The sequence below is a fragment of the Hemitrygon akajei genome, chromosome 25 (genome assembly GCF_048418815.1).
Source record: "Hemitrygon akajei chromosome 25, sHemAka1.3, whole genome shotgun sequence".
Taxonomy (NCBI): Eukaryota; Metazoa; Chordata; class Chondrichthyes; order Myliobatiformes; family Dasyatidae; genus Hemitrygon; species Hemitrygon akajei.
The window spans coordinates 3,173,236-3,191,819 of record NC_133148.1 but is presented as its reverse complement, the minus strand read 5'-3'; the positions used below and the strand labels follow the sequence as shown (position 1 = coordinate 3,191,819).

The following is an 18,584-nucleotide window of genomic DNA, read 5'->3' as shown; positions in this document are numbered from 1 at the left end:
GTGTCGAGTGAGCAACTCGGATTCGTAAAACAGATAAAAGCTAAAGAAACGGCAAGGTTGTGGCCCAAGGCACGGAGAGGAATTTCCTGAGTGGCATGGCCCAAAGATGAACAGGTTGAGGTAAAGCTGTATATTTATGTAAGACAGAGTAGAGACACTGGCACTATTGTAATAAAGACAGGCAGCAGGTGGAAGAGCAGCAGTAAAGGGTAAAGAGTCATGATGAGAGTGTACCTGCGAGATGGCGAGTGAGGAGGGTCTGCATTCAGACGGGTGTGTGCATGTGCCACTTCACAGCCTGGTCATAAAACAGCTCAGGGTGTGAGGGAGGGTCAGGAGGTACCTCTGAACAACAGTTCCCCACCACTGACCCACTCCTCCCCACTACAGTTTGTGGTAGACACTGACCCTCGAATCCTGAGCACATTTTGTTCCCCTTACTAAGGGAGGAGGTACCGAGATTGGAGGCTGTACTGCAGAGATTCTCAAAGCTGATTCCAGCATCCTATGTCACTGATAACCCAGCTCCCTCACACTGTCCCTCAGTGACCCCTCTCCCCCAGCGCCCTGTGTCACTGACTGTATCCCCACTGACGATTATCCAGCTCCCTCACACTGTCCCTCAGTGACCCCTCTCCCCCAGCGCCCTGTGTCACTGACTGTATCCCCACTGACAATTATCCAGCTCCCTCACACTGTCCCTCAGTGACCCCTCTCCCCCAGCACCCTGTGTCACTGACTGTATCCCCACTGACGATAACCCCGCTCCCTCACACCGTCCCTCAGTGACCCCTCTCCCCCAGCGCCCTGTGTCACTGACTGTATCCCCACTGACGATTATCCAGCTCCCTCACACCGTCCCTCAGTGACCCCTCTCCCCCAGCACCCTGTGTCACTGACTGTATCCCCACTGACGATAACCCCGCTCCCTCACACCTTCCCTCAATGACCCCTCTCCCCAGTGCCCTGTGTCACTGACGATAACCCAGCTCCCTCACACCGTCCCTCAGTGACCCCTCTCCACCAGCGCCCTGTGTCACTGACGATCACCCCGCTCCCTCACACCGTCCCTCGGTGACCCCTCTCCCCCAGCGCCCTGTGTCACTGACGATCACCCAGCTCCCTCACACCATCCCTCAGTGACCCCTCTCCCCCAGCGCCCTGTGTCACTGACTGTATCCCCACTGACGATAACCCCGCTCCCTCACACCTTCCCTCAGTGACCCCTCTCCCCAGTGCCCTGTGTCACTGACGATAACCCAGCTCCCTCACACCGTCCCTCAGTGTCCCCTCTCCCCCAGCGCCATGTCACTGACTGTATCCCCACTGACGATAACCCTGCTCCCTCACACTGTCCCTCAGTGACCCCTCTCCCCCAGCGTCCTGTGTCACTGACTGTATCCCCACTGACGATCACCCCACTCCCTCACACCGTCCCTCAGTGACCCCTCTCCCCAGCACCCTGTGTCACTGACGATCACCCCGCTCCCTCACACCGTCCCTCAGTGACCCCTCTTCCCCAGCACCCTGTGTCACTGACGATCACCCCGCTCCCTCACACCGTCCCTCAGTGACCCCTCTTCCCCAGCGTCCTGTGTCACTGACGATCACCCCGCTCCCTCACACCGTCCCTCAGTGACCCCTCTCCCCAGCGCCCTGTGTCGCTGACTGTATCCCCACTGACGATAACCCCGCTCCCTCACACCGTCCCTCAGTGACCCCTCTCCCCAGCGCCCTGTGTCACTGACTGTATCCCCACTGACGATAACCCCGCTCCCTCACACCGTCCCTCAGTGACCCCTGTCCCCAGCACCCTCTGTCACTGACTGTATCCCCACTGACGATAATCCAGCTCCCTCACACCATCCCTCAGTGACCCCTGTCCCCAGCGCCCTCTGTCACTGACTGTATCCCCACTGACGATAATCCAGCTCCCTCACACCGTCCCTCAGTGACCCCTCTCCCCCAGCACCCTGTGTCACTGACTGTATCCCCACTGACGATAACCCAGCTCCCTCACACCGTCCCTCAGTGACCCCTCTCCCCCAGCACCCTGTGTCACTGACTGTATCCCCACTGACGATAACCCAGCTCCCTCACATCGTCCCTCAGTGACCCCTCTCCCCCAGCACCCTGTGTCACTGACTGTATCCCCACTGACGATAACCCCGCTCCCTCACACCGTCCCTCAGTGACTCCTCTTCCTCAGCGCCCTGTGTCACTGATTGTATCCTCACTGACATCAGCACAGCTCCCTCAAGTCCCTCAGAACCCCCTCTCCTACAGCACCCTGTCACTGAGTGTATCCTCACTTGGTCAAACTCTGTCTCTTTAAAGAGTCATGTCAACTCCAACCCCCTCCTCCGAATATGGAACTGGTGTGCCTTGCGCTCTTTCTCGAGGCTCTGTCAAAGTTACTGGACCAATGGGAAACAGGGGGTGGGAGGCGGGAGGTCCCAGACACGCAGATCCATAAGTAGAAAGTTTTGTCCGAACTTTTGTAGAAGTTTTCTGGGAAAGAGGTGGGGCCGCTGGGTCCACTGCCGAGGGTCTCCTGCCTCAGCGCCCCGGCCAGGGGTTTGTGGCACCCACCGATCAGCAGGATCTGTATCTCACTGACACGGGGATGAGGGCGTCCAGTTACCAGGAGGGAGAGGAGCTGGACTTCGGTCTGACGTTTGGGGAGGAGCTGGAGACGGGACAACCCGTACTGATGGGGAGTTCAGGTTTGTGGGATGGGGTGGGGTACGTACACACACACACTCTCTCTCTCTCTGAATCAGATACAAACCCACATACACACTCAAACACACACACGCTCTCTCTCTGAAACAGATACAAACCCACATACACAGACTCAAACACACACACGCACACACACTCTGAATCAGATACAAACCCACATACACAGACTCAAACACACACACACACTCTCTCACTCTCTCTCGCTGAATCAGATACAAACTCACATACACAGACTCAAACACACACACACTCTCTGAATCAGATACAAACCCACATACACAGACTCAAACACACACACTCTCTCTGAAACAGATACAAACCCACATACACACTCACACACACACACACTCTCTGAATCAGATACAAACCCAGATACACAGACTCAAACACACACACATACTCTCTGAATCAGATACAAACCCACATACACACTCAAACACACACACGCTCTCTCTCTGAAACAGATACAAACCCACATACACACTCACACACACACACTCTCTCTCTGAATCAGATACAAACCCACATACACAGACTCAAACACACACACACATGCACACAGATACCCAGAGACTCAAATGCAGACACACACACAGATTCAAACTAGACACAAGTAGTAACACAAACATGTATGCTCTCGCACACATACTTGCACATAATCACACTCACATGTGCATACACACGTGTCCATACACTGGCATCCTGATACAAACATGCGTGCCCTCACACCCATGTGCAATCACGCACAAACACACACATGTAGACACATAAACATCAGCACACACGTGTGAGTGGCAGCTCCCTCCCGGTCACCCTGTAGTAGGTATGGACACCCCTGCATCACACTGCCCGATGTTGTGGTCCTACTCACCACTCCCCACCCATTCACTGGGAACCTCTCCCCATTCTGTCTCCTCCCTGCCTGACGTACCCCTCTCCTCATCCGCCTGCCCCGTCCCTCTTGCTTCCAATTTATCCCTGAAGTTCCCCCCCCCACCCCCAGCTCCTTTAAACCTCTCCCTTTAACAGGGCGAGATAGCCCAGGGAAGGGGTAGGAGAGGGTTAAACCCTCGCACAGACTCTCGGCAACTCCCGGCGTCTGGCTGTAGCTGGGGAGAGGCGGGTAAGAGAGGGTTAACTGTCTCTGACAGGGACAGACCACCAGCATGCGACGGTGTCTGGAGAGAGTTGGGTGGCAGAGGGTTAACCCTCTCCGACAGGGACCGGCTGCCGCCGTCCGACTCTGGCTGGGTGGGAGGGAGAGGGTTAACCCTCTCCGACAGGGACCGGCTGCCGCCGTCCGACTCTGGCTGGGTGGGAGGGAGAGGGTTAACCCTCTCCGACAGGGACCGGCTGCCGCCGTCCGACTCTGGCTGGGTGGGAGGGAGAGGGTTAACCCTCTCCGACAGGGACCGGCTGCCGCCGTCCGACTCTGGCTGGGTGGGAGGGAGAGGGTTAAATGCTGCAGCGCGGCGACTGTTTGCCCCCAGGGCTCCGGAGCACAGATGGTTTCACTTTGGGGATTCTGTGCTTCCACACGGTCTGTTCCTCTGCCACTAGCTATTTATACCCGGGGCCCAGGCACTCTGCTCCCGCTTTGATTCAGGATCCCCCTCTCCTGCATGTCATTGGAAGTGTGGGGGGGGGGGGGTTCCAGCCCCTTCTGCCCTCCTGGGCCACCCATCTTGCGGGTCTCGGCTGCCTCTGATCCACTCTACACTTGGCTATCCCTTCTCCCGCCTCCCCTGTCGGGATCAACGGGGGGAGGGGGAGCTGTGTGTCGAAGTGAAGCACGCCCCACGTCGAACAGAATCACAGCACAGGAACAGGCCCTTCGGCCCCACCGGTCCAGACTCGCCCTGCTGGCCTTTTCCTTTCTATGTCCAAGTGTCTTTTTTTAAACGTTGCAAGCGTCCCCAACTCGACCACCTCCTCTGGCAGCTCGTCCTCCCTCCCTCTGAGTGAAAACCTGCCGCTCGGGTCCCTTTCAAATTCTTCCCACTCTCACCTTAAACCCGCGCCCTCTGGTTCACGCTTCCCCCCGCCCTGGGCAAAATAGGCAGCGTCATTTCCTTTGTCTTTACTGATGATTTTATTCACCACCCCCCCCCCACCCACACCCTCAGTCTCCTCCACTCCAGGGAACACAGTCCCAGCCAGTCTCTCCTGGTAACCCAGTTCCGGCAACATCCTGGTGAATCTTTTAATGACATCCTTCCTGCAGCGGACAGCCAGAGCTGCTCACAGTACTCCAGCTGTGGTCTCACCAACGTCCTGCGAAGCCGGAACTCCCGTATCCAGTGCCCTGACCGACAGAGGCCAACTTCCTCACCACCCTGTCCCTCTGTGTCACCAGGCTCGGGGAGTCGCATTCCTGCGCCTCTGTTTTGCGCGGTACTCTCAGGGCCCTGCCATTTACTGTGCCTACCTGACCAAAGCGCAGCACTCTGCACTTGCCCGAGTTAAATTCCAGCCACCATTCCCTGGGCCACTTCCCCAGGTGATCGAGATCCCATCCGATGACCCTTCTTCGCTTATCACCGCACCAGCGGCCTTCCCCCTTAAAACTGCACCCTCTAGTTCTTGATTCGACAACCCTGTGTCCATTTGCCCGATCTGTGCCCCCTCGTAGTTTTATACACTTCCGCAAGGCCACCCCTCCGTCTCCTGCAGTCCACAGCCCCAACCTTCTCAACTCTTGCCGTAACTCAGTCCCTCGAGTCCTGCTCTCTTAAATCGAATCCGCACTGTTTCCATCTTTCCTGCAGCAGGGCGACCCAGTATTCCAGATGCAGCCTCACCCCGTGACTTGTACAACCCCTCCGCTCGGGGCACCGGCTGATGAAGGCCAGCTTGGCAAATGCCCTTTGCACCACCCCGCCAGGGAACCAGGTTCCTGCGCCCCGAGGTCCCTGTGTTCGACTCCTGACTGTGACCTGTATTCTCGGGAGTTCAGGAGAGCAAGGAATCCCACTGAAAATTCTCCTGGTCACGAAAGGGTGGGTGGGTGGGGGACAGGGTTTCCCCCCTGTTTGGGGGTGGCGGTGTGGGGGGGGGTGTGGAGCTCACTGTCTCAGAATAAAGGGTCAGCCACTCGGGACAGAGATAGGGAGAAATTCCTCTCCCCACCCCATCTCAAAGAGGAAGGTGAATCTCTGAGGGGTGCTGCTACTGCAAGCTCCCCCTCATTACGCCTTCCACCCTCCCCTCCACCAATGGGCAGGGCCTCGAGTATGGGATGATAGTCACTCTCTCCCCGACCACCCCAACTCTTTCCAGAGATGGGGCAATGTGGTTGTCCTCACCCATTGACCTGTCCATCCCTCTCCATCCCTCCACCCCTCCATCACACTCTCCCCTCACCTCTCCCCTTTCTCCCTATTCTCCCACACCCTCTGTTTGTTCCCCCTTCTCTTTACCTCTCATTCTAACACTCCCCCTTGCTCGTTCTTCTCTCTTCCCCTCTCATTTCTCCACTCCTCCCTTCATCCTCTTTCTCTCCACAACCCCGTCTTCCTCCTCAACTCCACCCCTCTCACCCTCGTTCACGCCCCATCCCTCTTTTCCCTGCATCCACCAGCAGTGTCTCTAAACCCCTCACCCCTCCAAACTTCTAAAAACCTGGACGCTCCCCACCCCATCTAAACAGGATCAATCTTCCCCCTTTCTCCCCCACCCCTCACCACACACAACACTCTATATACTCACCCCACCTTTCCCTGTTCCTCCTGCTCACCCACAACTCTCCCCCGGGGGGGGGGGAGCCCTTACCCACACTTGTTCGCTCTTGAGGAAACAATTTGACTCTTTCCCCCACTCCTCCTCTTTTTCCCTGGGAACCGGTCCGTCACCTCCAGCCATCCAACCATCTGTGTGTCTCTGAGATTGAGTGGGCAGTCCTGTTGAGGGTGGTGGTGGAAGTGAGGGGGTGTTGGTATTGTGAGAAGGAGGAAATGCCATAGTTGTACTGAACCCCATCCTCCTCTCTCTCTCTTTCTACCTCTCCCTACCACAGATCTGGAACTCCCAGAAACAAGCAAAGATGGAGCTGAGCCCCCATTTCCCACTTCCTCCCTCCCCCTCACCCTCCCCCGGTCTCCTGCTCCACCTCGGGCTGGTGTGCACTCCCCACCTCCCCGTCGGGGGCCTCGGCTTGAAACCGAAACTGAGGCCTATCCAGGCCAGCCAGCCCGGCTGGTTTCCCTCGGCAACCGCCGGCTTGTGGCCTGCCCCACCATCCGGATCACACCCATCCTGGCAGTGGGGGAAGGGGAGCCGGAGGAAGAGGGCGGGTGTTCGCCTCCAGGGACATGGGCCAGGGGCTGGGGCCCTCCACCTCCATCTGCGGCCCTAGACCTCCTCCGTCCCCCACCGGATCCCTTCACCTGCCGGGACTGGGCCCTGGGATCCGCCTCACGGGGCTGGCTCCCTGAGGCGGCCTCGCCGTCCCCTTCTGGCTCGCCCTCACCATCCCCTTCACCCTCCCCCTCCGCCTCACCCTCCCCACCCTCCTGGGGCTCAGCCTCCCGCCTCTCCGAGGAGGCGGAGGCTGAGCTGAGTGAGGCCGCCTGGCGGGCCTCACTGGCCTCCCCCACCACGCCGCCATCACCTCTCCCGCTCGCCCACCGCTGCCGCCCTTCTCCCTCCCCCTCCTCTTCCTCCTCCTCCTCACCCTGCCCCTCCCCCGGGCCCCCCCTCGGCTCCCCGGCCGGCAAGAGGCGCCTCGCCAGGAGCGAGGAGGCGCCCAGCGCCTCGCCCCCACACTCGCGCTGGGGAGGAGGCTCCAGCAACGAGGCCCTCCATTCCTCCAGCTCCTCCTCGCCCCGGGGCAGCAGCCCCTCCTCTCCGCCGACTGAACCCTCCGGCCGTACCCACCTGCCCACCAAAGCCCGCCGCACCAGTCAGCAGCCCGGGGCCGATGGGCCCTCGGCCCAGCGGCGGCCGTCCCGTGAGGAGGCCTGGCCCATGGACTACCTGGCCGTTCCATCGCCGTTCGGGTGGGGCAGCGAGGCGCGGATGCTGGGACGCAGCCCCGTCTTCCGGTGAGTAGATCCCAGATAGCTACGGCTGTCCTCCACCCAAAGGGGCCTTAAATTTCTCCAGCTGTCCAATGCGGGGGCGGGTGAGGGGGTTACTGCCGGCCGGAGACTGAACCGGGGTAACTTGATGATGGCTGATCATCATGTGTAGTAGTGAGAAGCTTATTCCACGTGCAGGAGGGCTACGGGCTACGTCGGAGGGAAGGGTTAGATTGTCTGGCCTATCCTGGGGCAGGTCGACCACTGACTAGAAACCGAGCAGGAGCAGGCCACGCAAACACCGCGGCTGCGAGAGTGGGAACCCTACACTTCCTGGCTCCCAGAAGCCTCGCCACCATCGTCACCGCTCCCCCCCCAACCCCACTGCCGTGAGTGGAGGTTCACTGACACTGGGGAAGCTCGACATCTCCAAGGGCGCGGCAGCCCATCCCATTCTGCCATTCCCAGTTGGTGGGGAGGGTTCTGAAGAGGCCCATCCAGATGCTGCCTGGATTGGAGAGCATTAAGCCGGCAGGACAAGCCTGGGTTATTTTCGCTGGAGTATCAGCGGCTCAGGAGAGAGCTGATGATGAGTTAAAAGATTACGAGTAGCATGCGCTGGAGAGGCAGAGTCTCTTCTACACAAGTTTATAAGTCACGCCCTCCCACTCGTAAAATCACACGGACTGTTCCAAATTGGCCCCTGCTTTTCCAAATGCGGTTAAATCCTATCCCTGAGGCTCCTCTCCCAAAGCCTCCTCACCATTGAAGGGACTTCCTGGTTGATAATTCTATGATTATCCCCAACGGGAATGGAGAGAATTTCCTTCCGTTGACAGAAAGTGAATTTCGGGAATTCCTTTTCCTTCATTCAAGGAAGATAACAGTCAGTGTACAGATAACCCTCTGAGGGAGAGGGACTGAGAGACACTGGTCAGTGTACAGATAACCCTCTGAGGGACACCAATCAGTGTACAGTTATCCCCCAGAGGGAGAGGGATTGAGGGACACCGGTCAGTGTACAGATATCTCCCTGAGGGAGAGGGACTGAGGGACACCGGTCAGTGTACAGATATCCCCGAGGGAGAGGGACTGAGGGACACTGGTCAGTGTACAGATATCCCCCTGAGGGAGAGGGACTGAGGGACACTGGTCAGTGTACAGATATCCACCTGAGGGACACTGGTCAATGTGCAGATATTCGCCTGAGCGAGAGGGACTGAGGGACACTGGTCAGTGTACAGATATCCTCCTGAGGGAGAGGGACTGAGGGACACCGGTCAGTGTACAGATATCCCCTGAGGGAGAGGGACTGAGGGACACCAGTCAATGTACAGATATTCCCCTGAGGGAGAGGGACTGAGGGACGCCGGTCAGTGTACAGATATTCCCCTTGAGGGAGAGGGACTGAGGAACATTAATCAGTGTACAGATATCCCCCTGAGGGACAGGTACTGAGGGACACCGGGAAATGTACAGATATCCTCCTGAGGGAGAGGGACTGAGGGACACCGGTCAGTATACAGGTATCCCCCTGAGGGAGAGGGACTGAGGGACACCGGTCAGTGTACAGATATCCCCCTGAGGGAGAGGGACTGAGAGACACCGGTCAGTGTACAGATATCCCCCCTGAGGGACACCGTCAGTGTACAGATATCCTCCAGAGGGAGAGCGACTGAGAGACACCGGTCAGTGTACAGATATGCCCCTCAGGGAGAGGGACTGAGGGACACCGGTCAGTATACAGATATCCCCTGAGGGAGAGGGACTGAGGGACACAAGTCAATGTACAGATATACCCCTGAGGGAGAGGGACTGAGAGACACCGGTCAGAGTACAGATATCCCCCTGAGGGAGAGGGACTGAGGTACACCAGTCAGTGTACAGATATCCCCCCCTGAGGGACACCAGTCAGTGTACAGATATCCCCCTGAGGGCGAGGGACTGAGAGATACCGGTCAGTGTACAGATATTCCCCTGTGGGAGAGGGACTGAGAGACACCGGTCAGTGTACAGATATGCCCCTGAGGGAGAGGGACTGAGGGACACCGGTCAGTATACAGATATCCCCTGAGGGAGAGGGACTGAGGGACACCAGTCAATGTACAGATATACCCCTGAGGGAGAGGGACTGAGAGACACCGGTCAGTGTACAGATATCCCCCTGAGGGAGAGGGACTGAGGTACACCAGTCAGTGTACAGATATCCCCCCCCTGAGGGACACCAGTCAGTGTACAGATATCCCCCTGAGGGAGAGGGACTGAGAGATACCGGTCAGTGTACAGATATTCCCCTGTGGGAGAGGGACTGAGGGACACCGGTCAGTGTACAGATATTCCCCTGAGGGAGAGGGACTCAGAGATACCGGTCAGTGTACAGATATCCTCCTGAGGGAGAGGGACTGAGGGACACCGGTCAGTATACAGGTATCCCCCTGAGGGAGAGGGACTGAGGGACACCGGTCAGTGTACAGATATCCCCCTGAGGGAGAGGGACTGAGAGACACCGGTCAGTGTACAGATATCCCCCCTGAGGGACACCGTCAGTGTACAGATATCCTCCTGAGGGAGAGGGACTGAGAGACACCGGTCAGTGTACAGATATGCCCCTGAGGGACAGGTACTGAGGGACACCGGGCAGTGTACAGATATCCTCCTGAGGGAGAGGGACTGAGGGACACCGGTCAGTGTACAGATATCCTCCTGAGGGAGAGGGACTGAGGGACACCGGTCAGTATACAGGTATCCCCCTGAGGGAGAGGGACTGAGGGACACCGGTCAGTGTACAGATATCCCCCTGAGGGAGAGGGACTGAGAGACACCGGTCAGTGTACAGATATCCCCCCTGAGGGACACCGTCAGTGTACAGATATCCTCCTGAGGGAGAGGGACTGAGGGACACCGGTCAGTATACAGATATCCCCTGAGGGAGAGGGACTGAGGGACACCAGTCAATGTACAGATATACCCCTGAGGGAGAGGGACTGAGAGACACCGGTCAGTGTACAGATATCCCCCTGAGGGAGAGGGACTGAGGTACACCAGTCAGTGTACAGATATCCCCCCCTGAGGGACACCAGTCAGTGTACAGATATCCCCCTGAGGGAGAGGGACTGAGAGATACCGGTCAGTGTACAGATATTCCCCTGTGGGAGAGGGACTGAGGAACACTAATCAGTGTACAGATATCCCCCTGAGGGACAGGTACTGAGGACCACCGGGCAGTGTACAGATATCCTCCTGAGGGAGAGGGACTGAGGGACACCGGTCAGTGTACAGATATCCCCCTGAGGGAGAGGAACTGAGGGACACCGGTCAGTGTACAGATATCCCCCTGAGGGAGAGGGACTGAGGGACACCGGTCAGTGTACAGATATTCCCCTGAGGGAGAGGGACTGAGGAACACCAGTCAGTGTACAGATATCCCCCCCTGAGGGACACCAGTCAGTGTACAGATATCCCCCTGAGGGAGAGGGACTGAGGGACACCGGTCAGTGTACAGATATCCCCCTGAGGGACAGGTACTGAGGGACACCGGGCAGTGTACAGATATCCTCCTGAGGGAGAGGGACTGAGGGACACCGGTCAGTGTACAGATATCCCCCTGAGGGAGAGGGACTGAGGGACACCGGTCAGTGTACAGATATCCCCCTGAGGGAGAGGGACTGAGAGACACCGGTCAGTGTACAGATATCCCCCCTGAAGGACTCCGTCAGTGTACAGATATCCTCCTGAGGGAGAGGGACTGAGAGACACTGTCAGTGTACAGATATCCCCCTGAGGGAGAGGGACTGAGGGACACCGGTCAGTATACAGATATCCCCTGAGGGAGAGGGACTGAGGGACACCAGTCAATGTACAGATATTCCCCTAAGGGAGAGGGACTGAGGGACACCGGTCAGCGTACAGATATTCACCTTGAGGAAGAGGGACTGAGGAACATTAATCAGTGTACAGATATCCCCCTGAGGGACAGGTACTGAGGGACACCGGGCAGTGTACAGATATCCTCCTGAGGCAGTGGGACTGAGGGACACCGGTCAGTGTACAGATATCTCCCTGAGGGAGCGGGACTGAGGGACACCAGTCAATGTACAGATATACCCCTGAGGGAGAGGGACTGAGAGACACCGGTCAGTGTAATGATATCCCCCTGAGGGAGAGGGACTGAGGGACACCGGTCAGCGTACAGATATTCCCCTTGAGGAAGAGGGACTGAGGAACATTAATCAGTGTACAGATATCCCCCTGAGGGACAGGTACTGAGGGACACCGGGCAGTGTACAGATATCCTCCTGAGGCAGTGGGACTGAGGAACACCGGTCAGTGTACAGATATCTCCCTGAGGGAGAGGGACTGAGGGACACTGGTCAGTGTACAGATATTCCCCTAAGGGAGAGGGACTGAGGGACACCGGTCAGTGTACAGATATCCCCCCTGAGGGACACCGGTCAGTGTACAGATATCCTCCTGAGGGAGAGGGACTGAGAGACACCGGTCAGTGTACAGATATTCCCCTGAGGGAGAGGGACTCAGAGATACCGGTCAGTGTACAGATATCCTCCTGAGGGAGAGGGACTGAGGGACACCGGTCAGTATACAGGTATCCCCCTGAGGGAGAGGGACTGAGGGACACCGGTCAGTGTACAGATATCCCCCTGAGGGAGAGGGACTGAGAGACACCGGTCAGTGTACAGATATCCCCCCTGAGGGACACCGTCAGTGTACAGATATCCTCCTGAGGGAGAGGGACTGAGAGACACCGGTCAGTGTACAGATATGCCCCTGAGGGACAGGTACTGAGGGACACCGGGCAGTGTACAGATATCCTCCTGAGGGAGAGGGACTGAGGGACACCGGTCAGTGTACAGATATCCTCCTGAGGGAGAGGGACTGAGGGACACCGGTCAGTATACAGGTATCCCCCTGAGGGAGAGGGACTGAGGGACACCGGTCAGTGTACAGATATCCCCCTGAGGGAGAGGGACTGAGAGACACCGGTCAGTGTACAGATATCCCCCCTGAGGGACACCGTCAGTGTACAGATATCCTCCTGAGGGAGAGGGACTGAGGGACACCGGTCAGTATACAGATATCCCCTGAGGGAGAGGGACTGAGGGACACCAGTCAATGTACAGATATACCCCTGAGGGAGAGGGACTGAGAGACACCGGTCAGTGTACAGATATCCCCCTGAGGGAGAGGGACTGAGGTACACCAGTCAGTGTACAGATATCCCCCCCTGAGGGACACCAGTCAGTGTACAGATATCCCCCTGAGGGAGAGGGACTGAGAGATACCGGTCAGTGTACAGATATTCCCCTGTGGGAGAGGGACTGAGGAACACTAATCAGTGTACAGATATCCCCCTGAGGGACAGGTACTGAGGACCACCGGGCAGTGTACAGATATCCTCCTGAGGGAGAGGGACTGAGGGACACCGGTCAGTGTACAGATATCCCCCTGAGGGAGAGGAACTGAGGGACACCGGTCAGTGTACAGATATCCCCCTGAGGGAGAGGGACTGAGGGACACCGGTCAGTGTACAGATATTCCCCTGAGGGAGAGGGACTGAGGAACACCAGTCAGTGTACAGATATCCCCCCCTGAGGGACACCAGTCAGTGTACAGATATCCCCCTGAGGGAGAGGGACTGAGGGACACCGGTCAGTGTACAGATATCCCCCTGAGGGACAGGTACTGAGGGACACCGGGCAGTGTACAGATATCCTCCTGAGGGAGAGGGACTGAGGGACACCGGTCAGTGTACAGATATCCCCCTGAGGGAGAGGGACTGAGGGACACCGGTCAGTGTACAGATATCCCCCTGAGGGAGAGGGACTGAGAGACACCGGTCAGTGTACAGATATCCCCCCTGAAGGACTCCGTCAGTGTACAGATATCCTCCTGAGGGAGAGGGACTGAGAGACACTGTCAGTGTACAGATATCCCCCTGAGGGAGAGGGACTGAGGGACACCGGTCAGTATACAGATATCCCCTGAGGGAGAGGGACTGAGGGACACCAGTCAATGTACAGATATTCCCCTAAGGGAGAGGGACTGAGGGACACCGGTCAGCGTACAGATATTCACCTTGAGGAAGAGGGACTGAGGAACATTAATCAGTGTACAGATATCCCCCTGAGGGACAGGTACTGAGGGACACCGGGCAGTGTACAGATATCCTCCTGAGGCAGTGGGACTGAGGGACACCGGTCAGTGTACAGATATCTCCCTGAGGGAGCGGGACTGAGGGACACCAGTCAATGTACAGATATACCCCTGAGGGAGAGGGACTGAGAGACACCGGTCAGTGTAATGATATCCCCCTGAGGGAGAGGGACTGAGGGACACCGGTCAGCGTACAGATATTCCCCTTGAGGAAGAGGGACTGAGGAACATTAATCAGTGTACAGATATCCCCCTGAGGGACAGGTACTGAGGGACACCGGGCAGTGTACAGATATCCTCCTGAGGCAGTGGGACTGAGGAACACCGGTCAGTGTACAGATATCTCCCTGAGGGAGAGGGACTGAGGGACACTGGTCAGTGTACAGATATTCCCCTAAGGGAGAGGGACTGAGGGACACCGGTCAGTGTACAGATATCCCCCCTGAGGGACACCGGTCAGTGTACAGATATCCTCCTGAGGGAGAGGGACTGAGAGACACCGGTCAGTGTACAGATATTCCCCTTGAGGAAGAGGGACTGAGGAACATTAATCAGTGTACAGATATCCCCCTGAGGGACAGGTACTGAGGGACACCGGGCAGTGTACAGATATCCCCTTGAGGGAGAGGGACTGAGGGACACCAGTCAGTGTACTGATATCCCCCTGAGGGAGAGGGACTGTGGGACACCGGTCAGTGTACTGATATCCCCCTGAGGGAGAGGGACTGAGGGACACCGGTCAGTGTACAGATATCCCCCTGAGGGAGAGGGACTGAGGGACACTGGTCAGTGTACAGATATTCCCCTAAGGGAGAGGGACTGAGGGACACTGGTCAGTGTACAGATATCCCCCTGAGGGAGAGGGACTGAGGGACACTGGTCAGTGTATAGATATCCCCCTGAGGGAGAGGGACTGAGAGACACTGGTCAGTGTACAGATATCCCCCTGAGGGAGAGGGACTGAGAGACACCGGTCAGTGTACAGATATCCCCCCCTGAGGGACACCAGTCCGTGTACAGATATCCCCTCTGAGAGACACCGGTCAGTGTACAGATATCCCCCTGAGGGAGAGGGACTGAGGGACACCAGTCAGTGTACAGATATCCCCCCGAGGGAGAGGGACTGAGGGACACCGGTCAGTGTACAGATATCCCATTGAGGGACAATGATCAAGGTACAGATTTCTCCCTGAGGAAGAGGAACTGAGGGACACTGGTCAGTGTACAGCTATCCCCCCTGAGGGAGAGGGACTGAGGGACACCGGTCAGTGTATAGATATCCCCCTGAGGGAGAGTGACTGAGAGACACCGGTCAGTGTACAGATATCCCCCTGAGGGAGAGGGACTGAGAGACACCGGTCAGTGTACAGATATCCCCCTGAGGGAGAGGGACTGAGAGACACCGGTCGGTGTACAGATATCCCCCTGAGGGAGAGGGACTGAGGTACACCGGTCAGTGTACAGATATTCCCCTGCGGGAGAGGGACTGAGGGACACCAGTCAGTTTACAGATATCCCCCCCTGAGGGACACCAGTCCGTGTACAGATATCCCCCCTGAGAGACACCGGTCAGTGTACAGATATCCCCCTGAGGGAGAGGGACTGAGGGACACCAGTCAGTGTACAGATATCCCCCCGAGGGAGAGGGACTGAGGGACACCGGTCAGTGTACAGATATCCCACTGAGGGACAATGATCAAGGTACAGATTTCTCCCTGAGGGAGAGGAACTGAAGGACACCGGTCAGTGTACAGCTATTCCCCCCTGAGGGAGAGGGACTGAGGGACACCGGTCAGTGTACAGATATCCCCCTGAGGGACAATGATCAAGGTACAGATTTCTCCCTGAGGGAGAGGAACTAATGGACCAGTCACAATAGAGATATTCCCCTGAGGTTGAGGGACTGAGGGTGTCTGGTCAGTCTGCAGATCTCTTTCTCACACACATTCACTTTCTCCCTTTCACACATTTACTGTGTCTCACCCCCATTCACTTTGTTTCTCTTTCTCTCAGATTTACACTCTCACACACATTACTCTCTCACTTTCAGTCTCTATCTCTCATATTCTTTCCCTTACCCTCATTCACTCTCTCAGATTCACTCTGTTTCACTCTCTTGCAGATTGTCTCTCTCTCACTCTCTGTCTCCACACACACACATTCGTAAACTTATTCTCCCTCACACTCTCTTTCCATCACACACATGCATTCACTCTCTCATTTGCAGTCTCTCTCTCTTTCTCACACCCACACACACATTCACTCTCTCATTTGCAGTCTCTCTCTTTCTCACACCCACACACATATTCACTCTCTCATTTGCAGTCTCTCTTTTACACACACACACACATATTCACTCTCATTATCAGTCTCTCTCTCTCTTTCTCACACACACATTCACTCTCTCATTTGCAGTCTCTCTCATTTTCAGTGTCTCTCTTTCACACACACACACACACACACACATTCACTGTCTCATTTGCAGTCTCTCTTTTACACACACACACATATTCACTCTCATTTTCAGTCTCTCTCTCACACACACACATTCACTCTCTCATTTGCAGTCTCTCTCTCTCTCTCACACCCACCACACACATATTCACTCTCTCATTTGCAGTCTCTCTTTTACACACACACACATATTCACTCTCATTATCAGTCTCTCTCTCTCTTTCTCACACACACACACACACACACATTCACTCTCTCATTTGCAGTCTCTCTTTTACACACACACACACACATATTCACTCTCATTATCAGTCTCTCTCTCTCTTTCTCACACACACACACACACACACACATTCACTCTCTCATTTGCAGTCTCTCTTTTACACACACACACATTCACTCTCTCATTTTCAGTCTCTCTCACACACTCACATTCACTCTCTCATTTGCAGTCTCTCTCTCATTTTCAGTGTCTCTTTCTCTTTCTCACACACTCACATTCACTCTCTCATTTGCAGTCTCTCTCTCATTTTCAGTGTCTCTCTCTTTCACACACACACACATTCACTCTCTCATTTGCAGTCTCTCTCATTTTCAGTGTCTCTCTTTCACACACACACACACACATTCACTGTCTCATTTGCAGTCTCTCTTTTACACACACACACACACATTCACTCTCATTTTCAGTCTCTCTCTCTCACACACACACATTCACTCTCTCATTTGCAGTCTCTCTCTCTTTCTCACACCCACACACACATATTCACTCTCTCATTTGCAGTCTCTCTTTTACACACACACATATTCACTCTCATTATCAGTCTCTCTCTCACACACACACACACACATTCACTCTCTCATTTGCAGTCTCTCTCATTTTCAGTGTCTCTCTTTCACACACACACACACACACACACACATTCACTGTCTCATTTGCAGTCTCTCTTTTACACACACACACACACACATATTCACTCTCATTATCAGTCTCTCTCTCTCTTTCTCTTTCTCACACACTCACATTCACTCTCTCATTTGCAGTCTCTCTCTCATTTTCAGTCTCTCTCACACACACACACACATTCACTCTCTCATTTGCAGTCTCTCTCATTTTCAGTGTGTCTCTCTCTTTCACACACACACACACTCTCACTCTCTCTGCCTGTTCCCCACAGGGCCTGTGCTCTCCCTCCTCTGGACTGGCCCCTGCCGAGCCACTTCAACCAGCTGGAGCTGAAGCTGCTGGTGCAGCCCAAGCCTCACCACCGGGCACACTACGAGACGGAAGGCAGCCGCGGAGCTGTCAAGGCCCTGGCCGGGGGTCACCCCGTCATCAAGGTGAGCGTCTGTGCCTGCGGGACCCAGCCTTAAAGCGTCACACACCCTCGAAACAGCCCCCAGCCGAACCCCAACCAAACCAGCCCCAGCTGTCCTCCCTCACCTCTCCCTTTCTTTCTCTTTGTCCCCCTCTCCATCATCATTATCATTATGGTTAGGAAGCTATAATCACTGTGACTCCCCTCCCCGTGCCCACACCGACCTGTCTGTCCACTGTCAGGGTGAAGCCCGGCATAAGCGAGCAACAGCACCCCATGTTCTGCCTGGATGGGCTATATCCTAATGGAATAAACACTGGACTTACCAGTGTTGGTTATCCATCACCCCCCCCCCCCCTTTGGTCTCTCCTTCTGCACAAGTGTGGAGAAACAGAAGGATCTTGGGGTCAACGTTAATAGATCCCTCGAAGTTGTCATGCATATTAATGGAGTTATTAAGAAGGTATACTGTGTGCTTGCCTTTGTTAGTTGGGGGATTGAGTTCAAGAACCACGAGGTAATGTGACAACTGGCTAGACCACACTTGGGAACACAGTGTTCGGGTCTGGTCTTCTCATTACAGGAAGGATATGGAAACTTTCGAGAGGGTACAGAGGAGATTTACCAGGATGCCATCTGGATTCAAAGGCACATCTTATGAGGATAGATTGAGTGGGCAAGGGAGCAAAGAAGGATGAGAGGTGACTTCTCAAAGGTGTTTAAGATGATGGGTGACATAGATCAAGCAGATTCCTTCTTCTCCAGCCCTTTATCATTTCAGCCTATCACGTCCCAGCTTCTCACTTCTGGGTGAATGTGTGTGGGTGAATGTGTGTCGGTGGGTGCATGGGTGGGTGAATGTGTGTGGGTGGGGGGT

The 18,584-nt window shown here is 55.7% G+C and overlaps 1 protein-coding gene across 3 annotated transcripts in view; it reads left to right on the top strand.

Annotated features, from left to right (window-relative positions):
• Positions 1–2,489: 2,489 nt before the first annotated feature.
• Positions 2,490–18,584, top strand: part of LOC140716332 (nuclear factor of activated T-cells, cytoplasmic 4-like) — a 49,553-nt gene continuing 33,458 nt past the window's right edge. For all 3 annotated transcript variants that reach the window (XM_073028948.1, XM_073028949.1, XM_073028947.1), the window contains exons 1-3: positions 2,490–2,726; positions 6,761–7,787; positions 17,567–17,729. In XM_073028948.1, coding sequence (XP_072885049.1) covers positions 2,627–2,726; positions 6,761–7,787; positions 17,567–17,729 — 1,290 coding nt within the window. In that variant the 5' untranslated portion in view covers positions 2,490–2,626. The remainder of the gene's footprint in view (positions 2,727–6,760; positions 7,788–17,566; positions 17,730–18,584) is intronic.